General features: G+C 48.4%; 1 protein-coding gene across 1 annotated transcript in view; it reads left to right on the top strand.

The window, feature by feature from the left end:
- TMEM244 (transmembrane protein 244) overlaps nucleotides 1–16,932 on the top strand; it is a 289,090-nt gene that overhangs the window by 203,715 nt on the left and 68,443 nt on the right. The window contains exon 2 of the mRNA XM_086957516.1: nucleotides 7,909–7,994. Within this exon, the coding sequence (XP_086813642.1) occupies nucleotides 7,963–7,994 (32 nt within the window). The 5' untranslated portion in view covers nucleotides 7,909–7,962. The remainder of the gene's footprint in view (nucleotides 1–7,908; nucleotides 7,995–16,932) is intronic.

Genomic DNA, 16,932 nt, shown 5'->3' with positions numbered 1-16,932 from the left:
TACACATAATTTTAGAATAATTAAAAGGTGTTGGCTAATGCCAGGCCTTCAAACCATGCAAAAAAACAATTGATTGACGGAATTCTGAACAGTGTCAAACATTCACCGTAGTACAGAGATCTAGGCTTAAACCCATCATTTTTTGCCTCACCATGCCATTCTCGTTGGGACCCAGTCATATGCAGATCAGTCTTGACCCTGCTCCCCATTGGACGCGCGCTTAATAAAGTGCGCTAGCTGCTACAGGTTGTGCCTGAAGGTTTTAATTTTGCCCTTAGTTTTTAAAATACGAACATTGGTTTTTATTGTGTGATTACCTGTGAGCTCGGTATCGCTCGTTGCCTCACTCCTACCGCCTGATTATCCCGCCCCTACCCCGGTCCACCATGGGCTCTGCCTGATTGATGTGGAGGGTAGGGCGGCCAATTGCCAGTGCTAACGCTGGGAGGGTGGAGCCATGGGGCAGCGCGGCAGACATTTAAAGAGATGTTCTTCCAGACGCGCAGCGGACGCGCCGCTGGCGCGCCAAGGCCGCGCCAAAAGAAAGCCTGTCTGCGCCCGTCCGCCCCTGTGCCGCGACCAGCGCCAGCCATGCTGCTCGGGACTCCTATAGCAAACGAATTTGTTGGCACAGGTCGCAACTACTAGCGTTGAATTGTGAAGCCAGCTGTAATAATATTAAATGCAACCCTGCTTAGAAAAAACTTTGCGTGTAAGGATTGTCCCTTTTTTATTCCCTGTCCTACCGGCAGACCGCAAGGTTATATTAAAGAGGAACCACGCGTAAGCTATCCTCGGGTGATAAAAGCATCTCTCCTAAATTGCTGGTCCCTCTCCCGACATTCTGATGATATCTGCTTGTCCCTTAACTCGGGCTCTTGGGACCTGATGTTCCTCACCGAGACCTGGATAAAAACACCTCTAACCCGGATATCACCCTAGCAATTCATCCTGAATATCAACTGGTCGGGATTAGCCGCCCAGGTTCTAAAGTAGGCGGAGGGTTAGCTATAATATCACGAATACACTGGAAAATATCCTCCAGGAAAATAGCGAATACTGGCCACATTGAAGCCATGTACTTCAGTGTCTCGAACGCTACAAACCTGATTCTTGCAGAAGCACTGATATATAATCTGCCTGGAACCCAGTCCACCCTCCTCACGGAGCCTATTAGCTACCCTTGCGAATTTATCTTTGAAACATCCCCATTTTACCATCTTGGGTGATTTCAATTCACATATAGATGACCCCTCCTGCGCGAAAGCAAGGACCCTGATTGAATCACTAGCAGGTATTAACTTGAAACAAAGAGTTCAAGGCCCTACAGACAAGGCGGGTCATACCCTGGACCCTCTTATTCACCAATCTGTTGGCGCTTACCCTCCTTTGCCCCTGATCTGGTCGGATCATTTTCTAATCCCAATCAATCTGACTCTACCCTCAACCCCCCACCCACAGGATCTTAAGTAAAACGGAAACCTGGGGGCGAAAGTGAACCAAAGTCACTTGTGAGCTTGTGAGGAGCTCGAACCCATACTGGCCAACCTTAATTGGCAGGCTTCGGACGATGTAAAGGCTGATGCGGAGAAGTTTAATACTTATCTCTCCGCAGCCGTAGACGCCATTGCACCCCTCCAATCCCACACTTCGGTAAGGGCTAAAGCCTCCGCCCCCTGGTTTACCCCGGCCTTGCGTGAAGAAAAAAGTAGATGTAAGAGAGCGGCGTTGGCGTCTCAACTATGATCCAGCTGCGAAAGTCAATTACAGAACTGCTTTAAAAAACTTTGGCAAACTCCGCCAACTGGCAATGAAAGAATATTATGCCATCAAAATTAAGACTGCAGATAATTCGGCCAAAACTCTTTATCAAATTGTGAAGAATTTCACTAATCCAGTGGCGCTGACATGTTCTACTGCACCCAGTCAGGAGCTCTGTGATGGCCTGTCTGATTTCTTCCACAATAAAATCTCCGATATTTTTTCCTCTTTCAACCGTTTGGAGTGGTCAGGAGAGGACATTACTCCACGGAGCCCTCTCCCTAGGGATGCAACGCTCTGTACCTTTAAGCTTATCACCCTAGACATGGCCCTGTTGAAAATGCAAAAATGCAAATCAGGCTCACAGCTTGATCCGGTGCCTGCCAAGATGTTTACTTCCCTGGCCCCGGTTATCAGTCAACCACTACTCTCCATTTGGAACTCCTCCCTTATTTCTGGCCACGTCCCTTCCGTGTGGAAACAGGCCACAGTAATCCCAATCCTGAAAAAAACGGATGCTGACCCAACAGTATTTGGTAATTATAGACCTGTATCGCTCCTCCCCAAACCGGCGAAAATATTGGAAAAGGCCGTACAAGAACAACTGGCAGAATTCCTGGAGAAAAAAATATATCCTCCACGACTCACAGTCTGGCTTCAGAGCCAGCTATAGTACGGAGACAGCCCTTTTGGAAGTTACAGAGACGATCAGGGAGTGCGTGGACAGAGGCGAGGTAGCTATGCTAGTGCTACTCGATCTGTCCGCGGCTTTCGACACTGTCTCCCACTCCATACTATTAGACTGACTCCATGAGATAGGGATTCGTGACATCCCTCTAGCCTGGATTAAATCCTTCCTGTCGGATAGAACTCAACAGGTGTGGTGCCGACCCTATTTTTCCAAAGATAAAAAACCCCTGAGCTGTGGAGTCCCCTAGGGATCGGCGCTCAGCCCACTGTTCTTCAACGTTTATCTGTCTCCCTTAGCTAAGGTAATAGAAGCTCACGGTGTCAGAGTGGCATCATATGCAGATGATACGCAGCTTGTTTTCACCTTCAGTGACCACTCGGACATTACACTTGAGAATTTTAAAACCTGCCTCTCGGATATCGTCTCGTGGATGACACTGAACACCTTGAAATTGAACGCTGATAAAACGGAGGTTCTATATTTTAACCAAAAAGCCCCTCTACCATCGACGATGTGGTGGCCTCTTGAGTTGAACCCCCCTCCAGTCCCAGTGAAAGTGGCACGTAACCTTGGCGTCCAAATTGATAATGAGCTGGCATATGAAATTCAAATCCACAAAGTGACCTCTGCCTGCTTTGGCAAGTTACGTATAATTAGAAAAATCGCGCCTTACTTACCTTTGGACTCGCTTAAAACAGTTGTACATGCCCTCATTACCTCCCATCTAGATTATTCGAACAACCTTTATGTCGGCGCCCCAGCCTATCTTCTACACCGTTTGCAAATGGTGCAGAATGCGGCAGCCAGGCTGGTTGTGAATGTGCCTTATCGCCACTCCATCTCCCCCCATTTAAAGAAACTGCACTGGCTCCCGATAGCCGCCCGCATTCAGTTTAAGGCTATGGTCCTTTCTTTCAGGGCCTTGAATGGGAAGGGCCCTGGTTACATAAGAAGTAGTCTGAAGCTAGTTCACTCATTTCGTGCACTTAGGTCCAATCACCTCCGCCTCCTACGACGACCCCCCCTTCTACCGCCGTTCTAGGAAAGGAGGCAGAGCCTTCGCGGTGGTGTCATCTAAACTCTGGAACACCCTCCCACTGAGTATTCGACTGATTGAGTTGGAATCCCAGTTCAGATGTAAACTTAAGACATGGCTGTTCTCCAGCTACTAATTTCCTTGGATCTGCCGCTGACGTCCACAGCGCCGGGATACCCCCGTTGGGGGTATCCGCGCGCTATACAAAACACATAAATAAATAAATAAAAATAACAGTCCGGCTTGAACTGCCAGGCAGGGTCCTCTCTGGATCAGAAACAAGAATCCTGGGGCCGATTTCAGAGTATCACCCCTCATGGGATCCACATCTGGTCATACCCGTCCCACTCAGAGTGACAAACGCAAAAAGAACAATTGATGGATGGAATGCTGAACAATGTCAAACATTCACTCCTAGTATAGAGATATGGGACTAGATAAATCGTTTTTTTTCTCACCATGCCATTCCAGTTTATACCTGGCCATATGCAAATCAGTCTTGACTCTGCTCCCATGAGAACAGTCCAGCCCGAACTGCCAGACCATTCAACAATAGCCGCACTTCTTACCCGTCATACCTTCAAGACGCAAACCACCTGTGCTATGTGATTTAAGACGATACACAGACCTCCAGTAAATGCAGGCTGGGAGATCTGATGGAGTCTGTACATGTAACATATCTTATCACATTACAAGATGACACAACTCAATATAGCATACTGGACATACCACAATATGACATGGCACAACATGATATATTATAATACAACTTTAAGTAAAGCAGAATATTACATAACGTGGAATAACAGCATTGCCAAAAAAGTACAGTATAATAGTCATGTAGCCTAATGTGGTATGACATTACAAAGCATTGCATACAGAGACAAAAACAAGTTTAAAATAGTGTAAATGGGACGCGGAGGAGTACCTAGATTCGGTGGCCCTCCCGTCACTGACCCAAGAGCAGGCAGCCTATCTGGAGGGAGAGATTAAGATCGAGGAGGTGATTACGGCGATTTCTAGACTCAAATTAGGGAAAGCCCCTGGCCCGGATGGCTATACAGCCCTCTTTTATAGGACGTTCTGCGGGACGTTAAGCCCTATCTTGACCACACTATTTAACTCCTTCTCTGACCCTGGCACTATCTCTCCGGATCTGCTACGGGCGACAGTGTCTGTCATTCCCAAGCCAGGGAAGGACAGGAAGCAGTGCGGCTCGTATAGGCCTATCTCCTTGATAAATTTAGACCTGAAACTCTATACTGGAATTCTAGCGGCGAGGCTGGCGCAGCACCTCCCTGGCCTCATTGAACCGGATCAAGCCGGTTTCGTACCTGGACGGCAGACGGTGGACAACACTAAACGTATAGTTCACGTCTTGGAAAAAGCCTCCCGTATCCCAGGGGAGCGAATGCTCCTCTCAGTCGATGCGGAAAAGGCATTCGACCGGGTGCACTGGCCTTACCTCGAACGGGTCATGGCGAAGCTGGGGATGGGGGAAAAGTTCCGAACCATGGTCTTTAATTGCTACAAATACCCCTCTGCCGCAGTCCGCGTGAATGGTTGCGACTCACGACGGTTTGACATCGAACGCGGCACGAGACAGGGTTGTCCCCTCTCCCCCCTCCTCTTTGCGCTCTACATGGAGCCCTTTGCCCACCGAGTGCGGCAAAACGTGGCCGTTACCGGAGTACGAATGGGGGGTTTCACCCATGAAATCAGCCTTTACGCAGACGACGTTATCTCCGCGTTGGAAAACCCGAGGCAGGCCCTACCCGCCTGTATGGCGGAGCTCCAAGCTTTTGAGAAGGTAGCCGGCTTTCGGATGAATGTGGAGAAATCCACAGCTCTAGACATCTCCTTGACTCTGTCCACGAGGAACGACCTACAAAGGCTCTTCCCACTGCGGTGGTCGAAAGATCAGGTGCAATATCTAGGGATTACGTTAGCTCCCACGTTGCAGGCCATGGTCTCCCTTAATTATGAGGCGGTTGGCAGAAAGGTGAGAGACGAATTAGGACGATGGAACAAAGGCACGCTTTCCTGGCTGGGTAGAGTGGCAGCGATCAAAATGACGGTCTTGCCCCAAATTCTGTATCTGTTCCGGGCACTGCCCTTGCAACCACCTAAGGGCTGGATTCCACAAATGCAAACTGACGTGTCCCGATTTGTGTGGCAGGGCCGTAAACCCCGAATGCGCCGCACTCTCACGACGTTGACACCGGAATCTGGAGGACTGGGAGTCCCCGACCTCCGCAAATATTTCCAGGCGGCCCAATTAAGATATCTGGTGGAATGGAGCAGGTGGGAGTCCGATAAACACTGGCTCTTCCAGGATCAGGCGGTGGCCGGACGCCCCTTGCAGGAAATACCCTTCCTCCGCCGCCCACACCGCCCCCCGAACCTCTATGCTTCTTACGTAACGCGGGTCCCGATGCAAGTATGGGACGCCACGAATCGCACGTTTGACCTCACCACGTTCCCCTCACCTTTCACACCTATTGTAGACAATCCCGACTTCACACCGGGGATGGAACACGGGGCCTTTTCACATTGGAGAGATAAGGGCTGTAGGGCACTCGTCCATATGTACGCGGCGGATGGAATTATTCCCTTTCACAGCCTTAAAGATACTTATCAGTTAACCGAATCTGACCGCATGAGATACTGGCAGGTCCGACACTGGGCCTTGCAGCCGAGTGTGAGGGACTCTGCAGACAGGAGGCTCCTCCCATATGAGCGATGGCTAATCACCCGCACCTCAGACTCTAAACTTATCACTGACCTATACAAATTGCTTCAGCTCCCGTCTTCACACTTCTATATTCCCGGCAGGGAGCGATGGAATAGAGAACTGGGGAGAATGCTTAGTCTTAAAGAATGGGAACGTATTTCATACAGAGCACGTCACTCGGCCTACCATGTAGGCCTCACAGAAACCTTCACGAAGATATCCACCTACTGGTATCACACCCCAGAAAGACTACACGAAATGAACAGGCTTCTTAGCGATAGATGCTGGCGGGAGTGCGGGCAGGTGGGCACACTGACACACATCCTCTGGGACTGCCCAGCACTGCAAGCCTACTGGTCGATGGTGATAGACGAAGTTGATAAATGCTTCGAGATCGAACTGCCCCGTTTCCCAGCGTATACCCTACTGGGTCTACCAAACGACTTAATGTACCCGCTAAAATCTAAGAGGGGTAGACAGATAGCCGTTATGCTGGGCTCGGCGGTACAAAACATTCTGATTCACTGGCGCACGACCACCACTCCCTCACGCACGGGCTGGCTGCACAGGTTGTGGCATGTTCTGGGAATGGAAAAAATGTCTCTCACGCTGGCAGGAGACGTGACTGGTTTTGAGGAACTGTGGCAACCCTTTCATTCATTGCTGGCTTCAGAATTCACCGAAATCACATGCCCGAGATACCTCAGGTTATTGCGGCTTACACCCCCTTTGTGAGGCATGGTTTCATTTGGGTGGAGGCCTCCAGGGACTCACGGATATATGCGGGGTGGGTGAGAAGAAGGATGATTGATTGCTTTCATGCTACACAGCACTGGGCGGGGAGGGAGGGGAGGGGGAAGTTTGTTGGGGCATGTTGTTCTGTTCATAGAGGTACAGGCCCATAGGGCGACGCTTTTTTCTTGTTTTTCTCTTCCTTTTTTTATCTTTTCTTGTATATGCCTTTGTGCGGAGAGCAGGACATTGAAACAGCCCTGGGGCTGGGACATTAGCATTTCTGGTCTTGAGCTGCCTCTTGCAGTACCCAGTGCATGTATGTAATCTGCATCCTATGTGAGCTGTACCTTTCTAATAAAATGCTTTAAACATAAAATAGTGTAAATGTAATCTTCTGGTGTACGTTTTATTGATAAACCCCACATCTCAGCACTCTCATTCAGGTGCGGCCGGCACAGATAACACCGGTGGAGTGAGGCGGGTGGAGGGGAAAGCGGACAGATGATAGGATAGGGGGAGTAAAATAAAAAAAATAATAAATCACTTACCTTGCGCTCTCCGCATCACCAAGTCGGCGATGCGGTGAGCCAAGGTAAGTTGTTTTATTGATTTTTTTTTTTATTCTACTTTTCCTGTCCCGTGGTCTGTCCTCTCCCAGCCCCTCCCCACCACTGTTACCTGTGCCGGCCTCACCTGCTCACATTAGCCATGATTTATTACTTTATGAACACATATTCACTGTCGGTGAAGCCACAATTTGGGTTCAAACACCTATCGTCCATGAGAAGTTTTTGCAAGGACTCCAGAGTCATGCTCATGGTTTCTATGTTGGTTGTACTGTTGAGGACTGATCAGGGTTTCCATATTTTCCATATTCTGTACTGCTTTACCCCTTGAGAGATAGCGGTGATGTCTATGGTATCATTAATGCTGTGTTTGTCTTCCTTGCAGACCGTCCTCCTACACCTGCTGCTATGCCTGGCCATCTTCTACAGCGTTTATTATATGACTGCAAGCGTCTGCTTTGGGGCTTTCCGGTGAGAACAGGGTGCTCTTCAAGGGCTTGGGGTTCGAAATATTGGAATAGTACGTCACCTGAGTATGGAAGTGTTGTACAATATAAGCTAATTAAAGCTTCTTTCATACCTAGATTTCCAAACTAGAGAAACATTCAATTACAGTTATGCTCCCAAGATTATTTTTTGTTTCATTTTCACCATTAGAACTTAAGTAATGAACATTGGAACCTCAAGCAATGCACTTTTTTATTTTATTTATTTATTTATTTATGGGTTTATACCGCACTTGAATCGACTCCTGAAGGAGTATCTCTGCGCACCAACGCCAGTAGCAGATGAAGGGAAGCAATCATTTATAGAGATGTGCTAATTCTGGTACAGAAACGTTTTCAGCTTTTTTCCTGAAAGTCAGGTGGTCCGAACACTGCCTAAGCATGAAAGGAAGTTTGTTCCATAGTACAGGACCAACCACTGACAAAGCTTTGCCGCCCTGTCTTGTCTTTTTTAATATAGGCACTCGGAGAAGGAGCTGATTGCTAGACCTGAGGGTACGGACGGGATTGTATGGCATACATTTTTCTGCCACATATGAAGGTCCTAGTCCGTGTAAGCTCTTATGGATTATGCAGCAGGTCTTAAATTTTACCCTTAGGCGAACTGATAACCAGTGTAGTTTATCTAGGAGAGGTTTTGAGGGGGATCTGGGAGGGGCATTAAGGACCAGCCTTGCAGCGGTATTTTGTACCACTTGTTGTTTCGTTAATACTCCGTCGTTGGCCGAAGCCAGCAGCCCGTTGCAATGGTCGAATCGACTAAGCACCAGTGCCTGCACCAAAGTTTTTGTGGTGAAATCAGGGAGAAGGGGGAACACTTTACGGAGGAGACCTATAACATGGAAACAGGATCCCACTATGTTGTTTCCATGCTGTTTTAGGGATAGCTCCTGATCCAATCGTACCCCCAGGATCTTTACCACCTGTTTGGGTTCGGGAACCGGGCCCAGGTCTGACGGCCACCAATCCGGGGTCCATAACATTTTAGCCTTCCCGAAGAGCATGACCTCAGTCTTACCCACATTACATTATAGGCAGTTCGAGGACATCCACTGGGCGACTGCCTTCATGCCCTGGGAGAAGGATGTTTTAACCTCGAAGGTAAGAGACTTAAACGGAAAAAGGAGCTGTGTGTCATCCGCATACGACACTGGGATGAAACCAAAAGCTCTCATAATCCTAGCCAGGGGGGCCACATAGATATTAAAAAGAGTGGGGCTCAAACATGAGCCCTGTGGCACCCCCTTTGTGATCTCTACCTACGCTGAACGAAACGCACCCATGTTAACACATTGAGTGCAATCGGATAGGAAGCTCCTCAACCAGGCCAATGCCACACTCTCCAGGCCAATCTCTGCAAGACGTCCGAGCAAGATGTTATGAGATATGGTATTGAACGCTGCCGGTAGCACCAGAACCACTGAGTATCCCTTGTCCTGGTACATAGATATTAATTAATTAATTAATTAATTAATGTTTGAGCTTGTAAAACGCACTGCTACCCGTAGGTTTCCTGGCGCTGTATAACGCTGGGGAACCCGTCCTGGCTTTCCCTGTGGGATGGTCCCTGCTGGGAGTCCCCAAGGTGGAGCTAGGCATCACCGGCGTTGATGGGGCCGTTGTGGAGATTAGGCAAGGTAATGCCCAGAGTTGCCGAGTGGGACCCCTGATTAGAGTAGGCACCGAAGTGAGAATTATCGAGTCAGCTGACCCAAGTCCACGACCCTGCCGCGTCGGGAATTGAACCCCGGTCCCGGCCGACTTCTGCTCCCGGGTCTGCCGCCTCTAACCAGTGAACCACACCATTCCACAGCCAGGGGGGCCACATAGATATTAAAAAGAGTGGAGCTCAAACATGAGCCCTGTGGCACCCCCTTTGTGATCTCTACCTCCGCTGAACGAAACGCACCTGTGTTAAGACATTGAGTGCGATCGGATAGGAAGCTCCTCAACCAGGCCAATGCCACACTCTCCAGGCCAATCTCTGCAAGACGTCCGAGCAAGATATTATGAGATATGGTATCGAACGCTGCCGATAAATCCAGTAGCACCAGAACCACTGAGTATCCCTTGTCCTGGTACATGTGGAGGTCGTCCGTTACTGACAGCAATGCCGACTCAGTACTATAATTCGGCCTGAAGCCGGACTGAGAGTGGTCCAGGCTCCCAGATTGTTCGATAAAATTCGAAAGATGTTCATTCACGTGCTTTTCTGTAATTTCCCCCAAAAATGGGAGCAAAGATATAGGCCTGAGGTTGGACAAATCCGTCCATGGAATAAAGGATTTTTTCCGAATTGGTCTTACCAGTGCCCTTTTCTATTCCAATGGAACAAGGCCTTCGGCAAGCGAGAGATTGACAAGGCACTGGATCCCAGGACTGAGTGCCATGCCAACCACCAGCATGATTCTGGCTGGAATAAGGTCAGATGGACAGCCACTCTTGATTTGGCTCACAAGGTCTTCCACTTCATTCAAGGACGTGGCAGGAAACCTAGTGAGCACCCCAGGGTTCATTCCCTTCACGACCTGAGGTAATACTACAGGTCGACTTATAGATAGATTAGAGTTGGTGATTTTCTCGTAGATCCTATCCATCTTATTTGTAAAGTAAAGGGAGATATCGTCACATAATTGCTGTGACGATAGATCAGCACTCTTGCAGGCTGCTGGTTTTACAAAGGTTTGCAGAATCTGATGCAAAACCCTAGGGGCATTACCTGCTGCTGTGAGCTGGAAAGCAATGTGATTCCTGCGGGCAGCTCTGATAGCTTTATGATAGGTGGTTAGGGCCACCCAGTAGCAGTTCCTGTCAGCTTCAGAATGAGACAGTCTCCAACCCTTTTCAAGCTTCCTGCAAGCTCGTTTAAGAGACCGTAAATGCTTCGAGAACCATACTTCCTGCTTTTGTGCGGGGCGTGGTTTATAAAGTTTCAGAGGAGCAATGGTGTCTACTGCTGCATGGATAGCCAGTTTATATTTGGATGGAGCCACCTCAATATTCTCGGCGGGAGCAATGGAAGGCTCTACAAACGTCTCCTTAAAAACCTCTTGGGTCATTTTATGCCATTGTCTCTGCCTCATAGGTAGCAGCAATGGTCGATGGAGTGGCTTGCAAGAGTTGGGCATAGTAAATTCCAAAATAAAATGGTCTGTCCAGTTAACCTGCCTGGGGGGAAGGCATCCGATTGTAGGAAAATTGGAAAGTATCAAGTCCAATGTGTGCCCTACCTGGTGGGTGGGGCCGATGTGTTAGACCTAATAATGAAAGATCTGTCAGTAGAGACTGGGCCTCTGCACAATCCTGCAATTCACTGTGGACATTAAAATCTCCTAAGAGTACAAAATCACTGCCTGTGTTAACATGTGGGGCCAGTGCCTCCACTAAAGAGACGGAGAAATTCGCACAAGGGCCAGGAGGGAGGTACACCAGAGCCCCTTCCCAGCTGATCCTTGCTGAAATATTGATCTTCAAGATCAGCAGTTCCAAATCCGAGGTACAGCATTGATCCAATATGGAGATAGCCATACCACTCCTATGTACTATAGCTATACCACCTCCTGTCTTAATGGGACGATCTAATCTGACTATTTTATATCCGTCAGGGATCCCTAGAGTGATAGCGGGAACCGAGTGGGGTTTAAGCCATGTTTCTGTTAAGAAACATAAGTCAGGTTGTAGAGATGAAATAAGGTCCCAAACCTCCGAATAATGCTTAGGCAATGATCTAATATTACAAAGCAAGTTTCTCCACCCTCGTTGCGTGTTATGGCCAGCCCCCGGTGAGGTGCCTTGATGGTAAAAAGCATGATCATCGTATTGTGCCTGAAACTGACAATGACGACATGAGAATGGCCCTTCCGGGAGAGACCCCACCTCCCTCACACAACCCGATTGAGGAGTTCTCTGTAAATCTAAAAGAGCTTGTGGAGAATAGCGTACCAGTTTAATAGGATGACAGCCTGTATTTAGAGAAGTTAAAGCCATGTCCCCTGGCCACGACCTGACGCAGACGGGCTTCTCTTTGGCTTGTCTTAGGCGCGTCCTTAGGCGCTTCCCTGCGTGCTCAGTGCGATGAGAGGGCTAAGTAGCCCTTCCTGTCGGAGAGCTAGAGCGCTAACCGCTCGTGTAGGCGGAAGTGCCTGGCTCTTCCTGTCCCGCCCTCCGCTCAACGGTACTGGTTACCGAGTCGGACCGGGGCGGGCAGGCTGCAAGATCGAGCGCAGGCTTCCCTAAGTGAGTATGAGCCCCCAAAATTCCCCTTGTGGCACAAGGAGTGTTCAGCGGCCAGAGGTAAAGATACAGTGAGTACAATAAAAATTTAGATCGGCGATAAAGTAAAAAATACAGCAGCTTGGTTAAAATTGTTCTGGGGTTCAAAAGCATCCAAAACACATCAATGAAATGATTTGCGCTCACAAATTAGCGTACTAGGCGCGAAGCGGGTCGGGGAGACTCTGCCACCGTCCTCCCTACCACAATCTGCCCGCAGCTCCTCGCCGTCTAAGTAGCCCTTCCTGTCGGAAAGCTAGAGCGCTAATCGCTCGTGTAGGCGGAAGTGCCTGGCTCTTCCTGTCCCACCCTCCGCTCAACGGTACCGGTTACCGAGTTGGACCGGGCGGGCAGGCTGCAAGATCGAGCGCAGGCTTCCCTAAATGAGTATGAGCCCCCCAAATTCCCCTTGTGGCACCAGGAGTGTTCAACGGCCAGAGGTAAAGATACAGTGAGTGCAATTAAAATTTAGATAGGCGATAAAGTTAAAAATACAGCAGCTTTGTTAAAATTCTTCTGGGGTTCAAAAGCATCCAAAACACATCAATGAAATGATTTGCGCTCACAAATTAGCTTACTAGGCGCGAAGCGGGTCGGGGAGACTCTGCCACCGTCCTCCCTACTGTCCTATTACTTACCGGTAATCTTCATTACTCCGGGTCCCGTTGTCCTCGTCTCCTTCATACCATCAATTGTTCAGTATGAAGGGGACGAGGACAGGAGGGACCTGGGGGTAATGTCCTATTACTTACCGGTAATCTTCATTACTCCGGGTCCCGTTGTCCTCGTCCCCTTCATACTGAACAATTGATGGTATGAAGGGGACGAGGACAGGAGGGACCTGGGGGTAATGCCTTTTCCAGTGAGGACACACACCACCAACTAAGAAGTGACTCCTCAGTAAACAGAAACCCAAACGCTGATTTTTATTCTGTCGCTATACTGACAAACTTTGTTTTACTCCAGTGAAAATAATCTTAAATATAAAGTTGTGCTTGCATTTTGCTTCCCTTTGTTACTTGGACTATGTAAAATTGTTTTGTGAATTGTGTTTTTTGTCCCACCAACCACTTGTATTGTTTGTAGTGCCACAAGGACCCTGTAGTGCCTTTTGGAGACCGAACTGAAGGGTAAATAGCATGTATTCTCAACTGTTGCATTCAGACACCTTCTGTTCCATACTACATCAGCTTCAGTGTGGAGATTCACTGGGATCCTCTCCTTAAGTCTGCCTTTAATCTATATATCTCTCTGTTAGTAGCAGCTAGTAATAGTTATTTATTCTCAACTATGTGCTACGCAGGTAATACCCAAATCATCCTAAGATTGGAATCTTTGATAGCGCCCGATTTTTGTATTGCTTTAAAAGCCGTGGCTAAGTAGATGTGCAACAATCGATTGAGACCGAATTACGATAAAACAAAGATTTTGATTATGGGGCACCCCTCCTCGCTCTGATTTTTGGAATTGTAACCTGACTCAAAAGGCCCACCTCCAGTCCTGGGCAAGGCAGTGAGAAACTTTGTAGTCCTGTTGATTTCAAGCTCTCTTTTCAAAACACAGACCAATAAGCTTACTTCCTCTTGCTTCTTCCAGTTCAAGCTCTTGATTGTTCACTATTAACAGAGACTCCGCTGTCTTTTGGTGGAGTAACAATATAATTTAAGAGTCTGTCTGTTTGTTTTAAGGCTTTTAATAGTCTAGGACCCTTCTTGATTAGGCATGTCTACCATACTTATTTTTTTCCAACACGTTTATTTGTTGAGTTTTTATACGTACATGAATTGGATACATGAGTCTATTTCAGAGAGTTTTTTTAATCAATGTTGCCATATATTCTTTCTCAAAGACACTAATGCTCGGATCGAGGATGAACCGCATAAGGTATAGAAACTCTCTGCGAAGCGGAGAGGCGTGGTTAGGGGAACAGAGTAAGGGAGTAGACGGGATGTGTATAATTAGGCTGCTAGTCTCCACTATCTGCAGGAAATAGGCACCATAATGTCAGGTGGAAGGGCTGCGAATGGAGAGGGTGGTCTCTTGGTCTGTAGCATGATTCAGGAGTTCATGGCTATGGATCCTGAGGATAACCCCAAAGGCGGGCCAATCAATTTAGAGAGTAATTCCTCCTATCCCGGAGCCATCTTGTGGCATCGCAGCCCCTGGCATCCTTTCCATGCAGTGCCATTACCTCGCCTTTGCCCAGCGAATTTACAGGGTCGCCACTGTTCATGGTCTGGGGGTGGTGAGGCAATTTCCAGCAGGCTGTTACTGTTGTCTTGGCCAGGATAAGTGACAGGTCTAAAAAGCGCATTGCAATTTAGCATTTGCGGGGTATAGTCCCAAAGCTTCCGCCTCCCAGGAAGAAGTGTTTGGGATTCCTGTCATGTGTTCCAACTGGGCATGTATAGTAGTCCATTATGTTATTAGCTGTGGGCAGTCCCATAGAATGTGTTTGAGGTCCGCTCGAGGGGCGGTACATCTTCCACACATATCTGGTGCACTGAGAAATATACAGGCTATTCACCTGGGGGATAGGTATTCCCTATTGAGTATATGAAATTGGATCATTGGCAGATGGGCATTGTGGGACATTCTTTGTGGGTAAGCTAATGCCCTTTCCCATTCCCTGTTGTGGAGTTGCATCCAAAATTCAACCTCTATAACCTCTTGTATAGGTTATAGAGATGTATGTATGTATGTATGTGCAAAGAGAGCCTTAGTCAGCCATGTAATTAAGCTGCGGGCAGAGCCCTTAGTTTGCTGGGTTTGGATGAGTTGATGTACAACTTGTTCAGTGCACTGAGTGGCCCAGTTGTCTTTAACTGTCCCTGAGGGAGTGCTTTGGATGTCCTTAAGTGGTAGTCATTGTCCATACTAATGAGACCAGCCTCCTCCCATACCTGTAGCTAACCGCTGGAGAAATGACTCATCCGAGTTATGAAGCCCACATGACTGGGGCATAAGGGGGAATGTGTTGTATGAGATGAAGTGTCTGTGACAGGCATGAGAGAGCCTACCTTGGAAGGAGAGGCAAGTCCAGAGGAAGACAGGTGCCAGTGTGTTTAAGCTGGAGTAGGGATCCTTGGGTGGGGGAGGGTCAGCAGGCCCCATGTCATCCAAAAACCGTCTTGACAACCATTAGGACAGCCACTGCAGCTGGGCCACTTCATACTAGTGCTCAAAGTTGGGGGCCCCAAGGCCTCCCTACTCCTTGGGAAGCTGAAATCTGTCCAACGCCACTTGTTTGCGTGATTTATGCAGGCACAGGTCCCAAGAGGACCTTGAGCCCCTGAAAGAATAATATAGGGTGCGAAACTGGAAGATTTGTAAAATAATGTAGGAGGCAGGGAAAGATCACCATCTTGGAATCGCAACTTGGCCTGCGACTGACAGAGGGATGGATATCCAAAAAGAGATCAGTGACCTGATGGAGATGACCACTGCTGACACATTACCCTACAACACATCTGGGGTAATATGATATACCAGAACCACTAAGTAGCAGACCACTGTGGGCTCCCAGTGTTTGCACCCCAACCCTCATCCCTTGGTTCACCGCTTTTGGTGCAGCAGCTGCCACTAGAGGGAAGAGGCAATACCTGTCCCGCTGGCTGTCAATCCAGACACGTGGCCAAATTATGCCAGGAGAAAAGCAACAGGGGTGAGGTTGGAAGTGATATCCTGGAGATAGGGAGAACATAATCTGCATAAAGTGAAATAGTGTGGGCGCTGTCTGACAGGGGAATCCCCCAGTTTGCCCTCTGTCCAGGTTCAAGAAATAGGAGGTGTGAAAGGGGACAACCCTGTCTGGTGCTGCTTTTGACCATGATGGGTTCGGAGATGGAACAGCCTAAGCGAGTTCTAGCCGTGGGGAAATAATATAATAGTCAGATCAGCTTGGTAACGTAGGGGCTAAGGCCAAATTTTGGCTGAACCGCAAAGAGATAATCCTAGTTGAGGGAATCAAATGCTTTTTGGCTATCCAGCACTAGTGCTGTCACCCTGGGCCTTCTGCTTTGTGCCTCCTCCTTGATCCGGAAAAGCCACTGGGGACACACTGAGGTATTTCTCTCCAGGTTGAATCCGTTCTGGTCCCTATGGATCAGGCATGGTAAAACCTGTTGAATTCTTTGGTTAATATTGTACTCAAGATTTTATAGGCTGTTTAATGTTGCAATGGGGGCAATACGCGGCAATGCCCAATGGGTTTTTACCTCCGTAATAACACTATGCAAGCCTCCCGAAGTGTGTCAGGAAGATTCCCGGTCACTAGCGCTGTTTCATTTAGTCGGAGTAGCTTGGGGGCTAATAGGCCCTGGAAGGCTGTGTAAAATGTGTCTGGGAAACCGTCTGCCCCAGGCGATTTGGCAGATGCCATTGCCTTGATTGCTGCCTTCATCTCCTGGGTAGTGAACAGGGCACCCAGGTCACCCAGCTCTTCTGGCGTGAGTATAAGCGGATGAGCCGGTATAAAAAATGCTTGATGGTCAGGGGCGGGGCACTCATACGGAGGTGGTAGAAATCCACATAATTAGCTGTGAAAGCATCATGTAAAGCTTGCTGTGAGTACAGTAGGCCACCATCCAGGCCTCAGATTTAGGTCACAGGTGGTTGTCATATGTCTCTGC

This window comes from Lissotriton vulgaris, chromosome 2_1 (assembly GCF_964263255.1).
Source record: "Lissotriton vulgaris chromosome 2_1, aLisVul1.2, whole genome shotgun sequence".
Taxonomy (NCBI): Eukaryota; Metazoa; Chordata; class Amphibia; order Caudata; family Salamandridae; genus Lissotriton; species Lissotriton vulgaris.
Note: the sequence above shows the minus strand (reverse complement) of the source record. Positions and strands in the feature narration are given on the sequence as shown.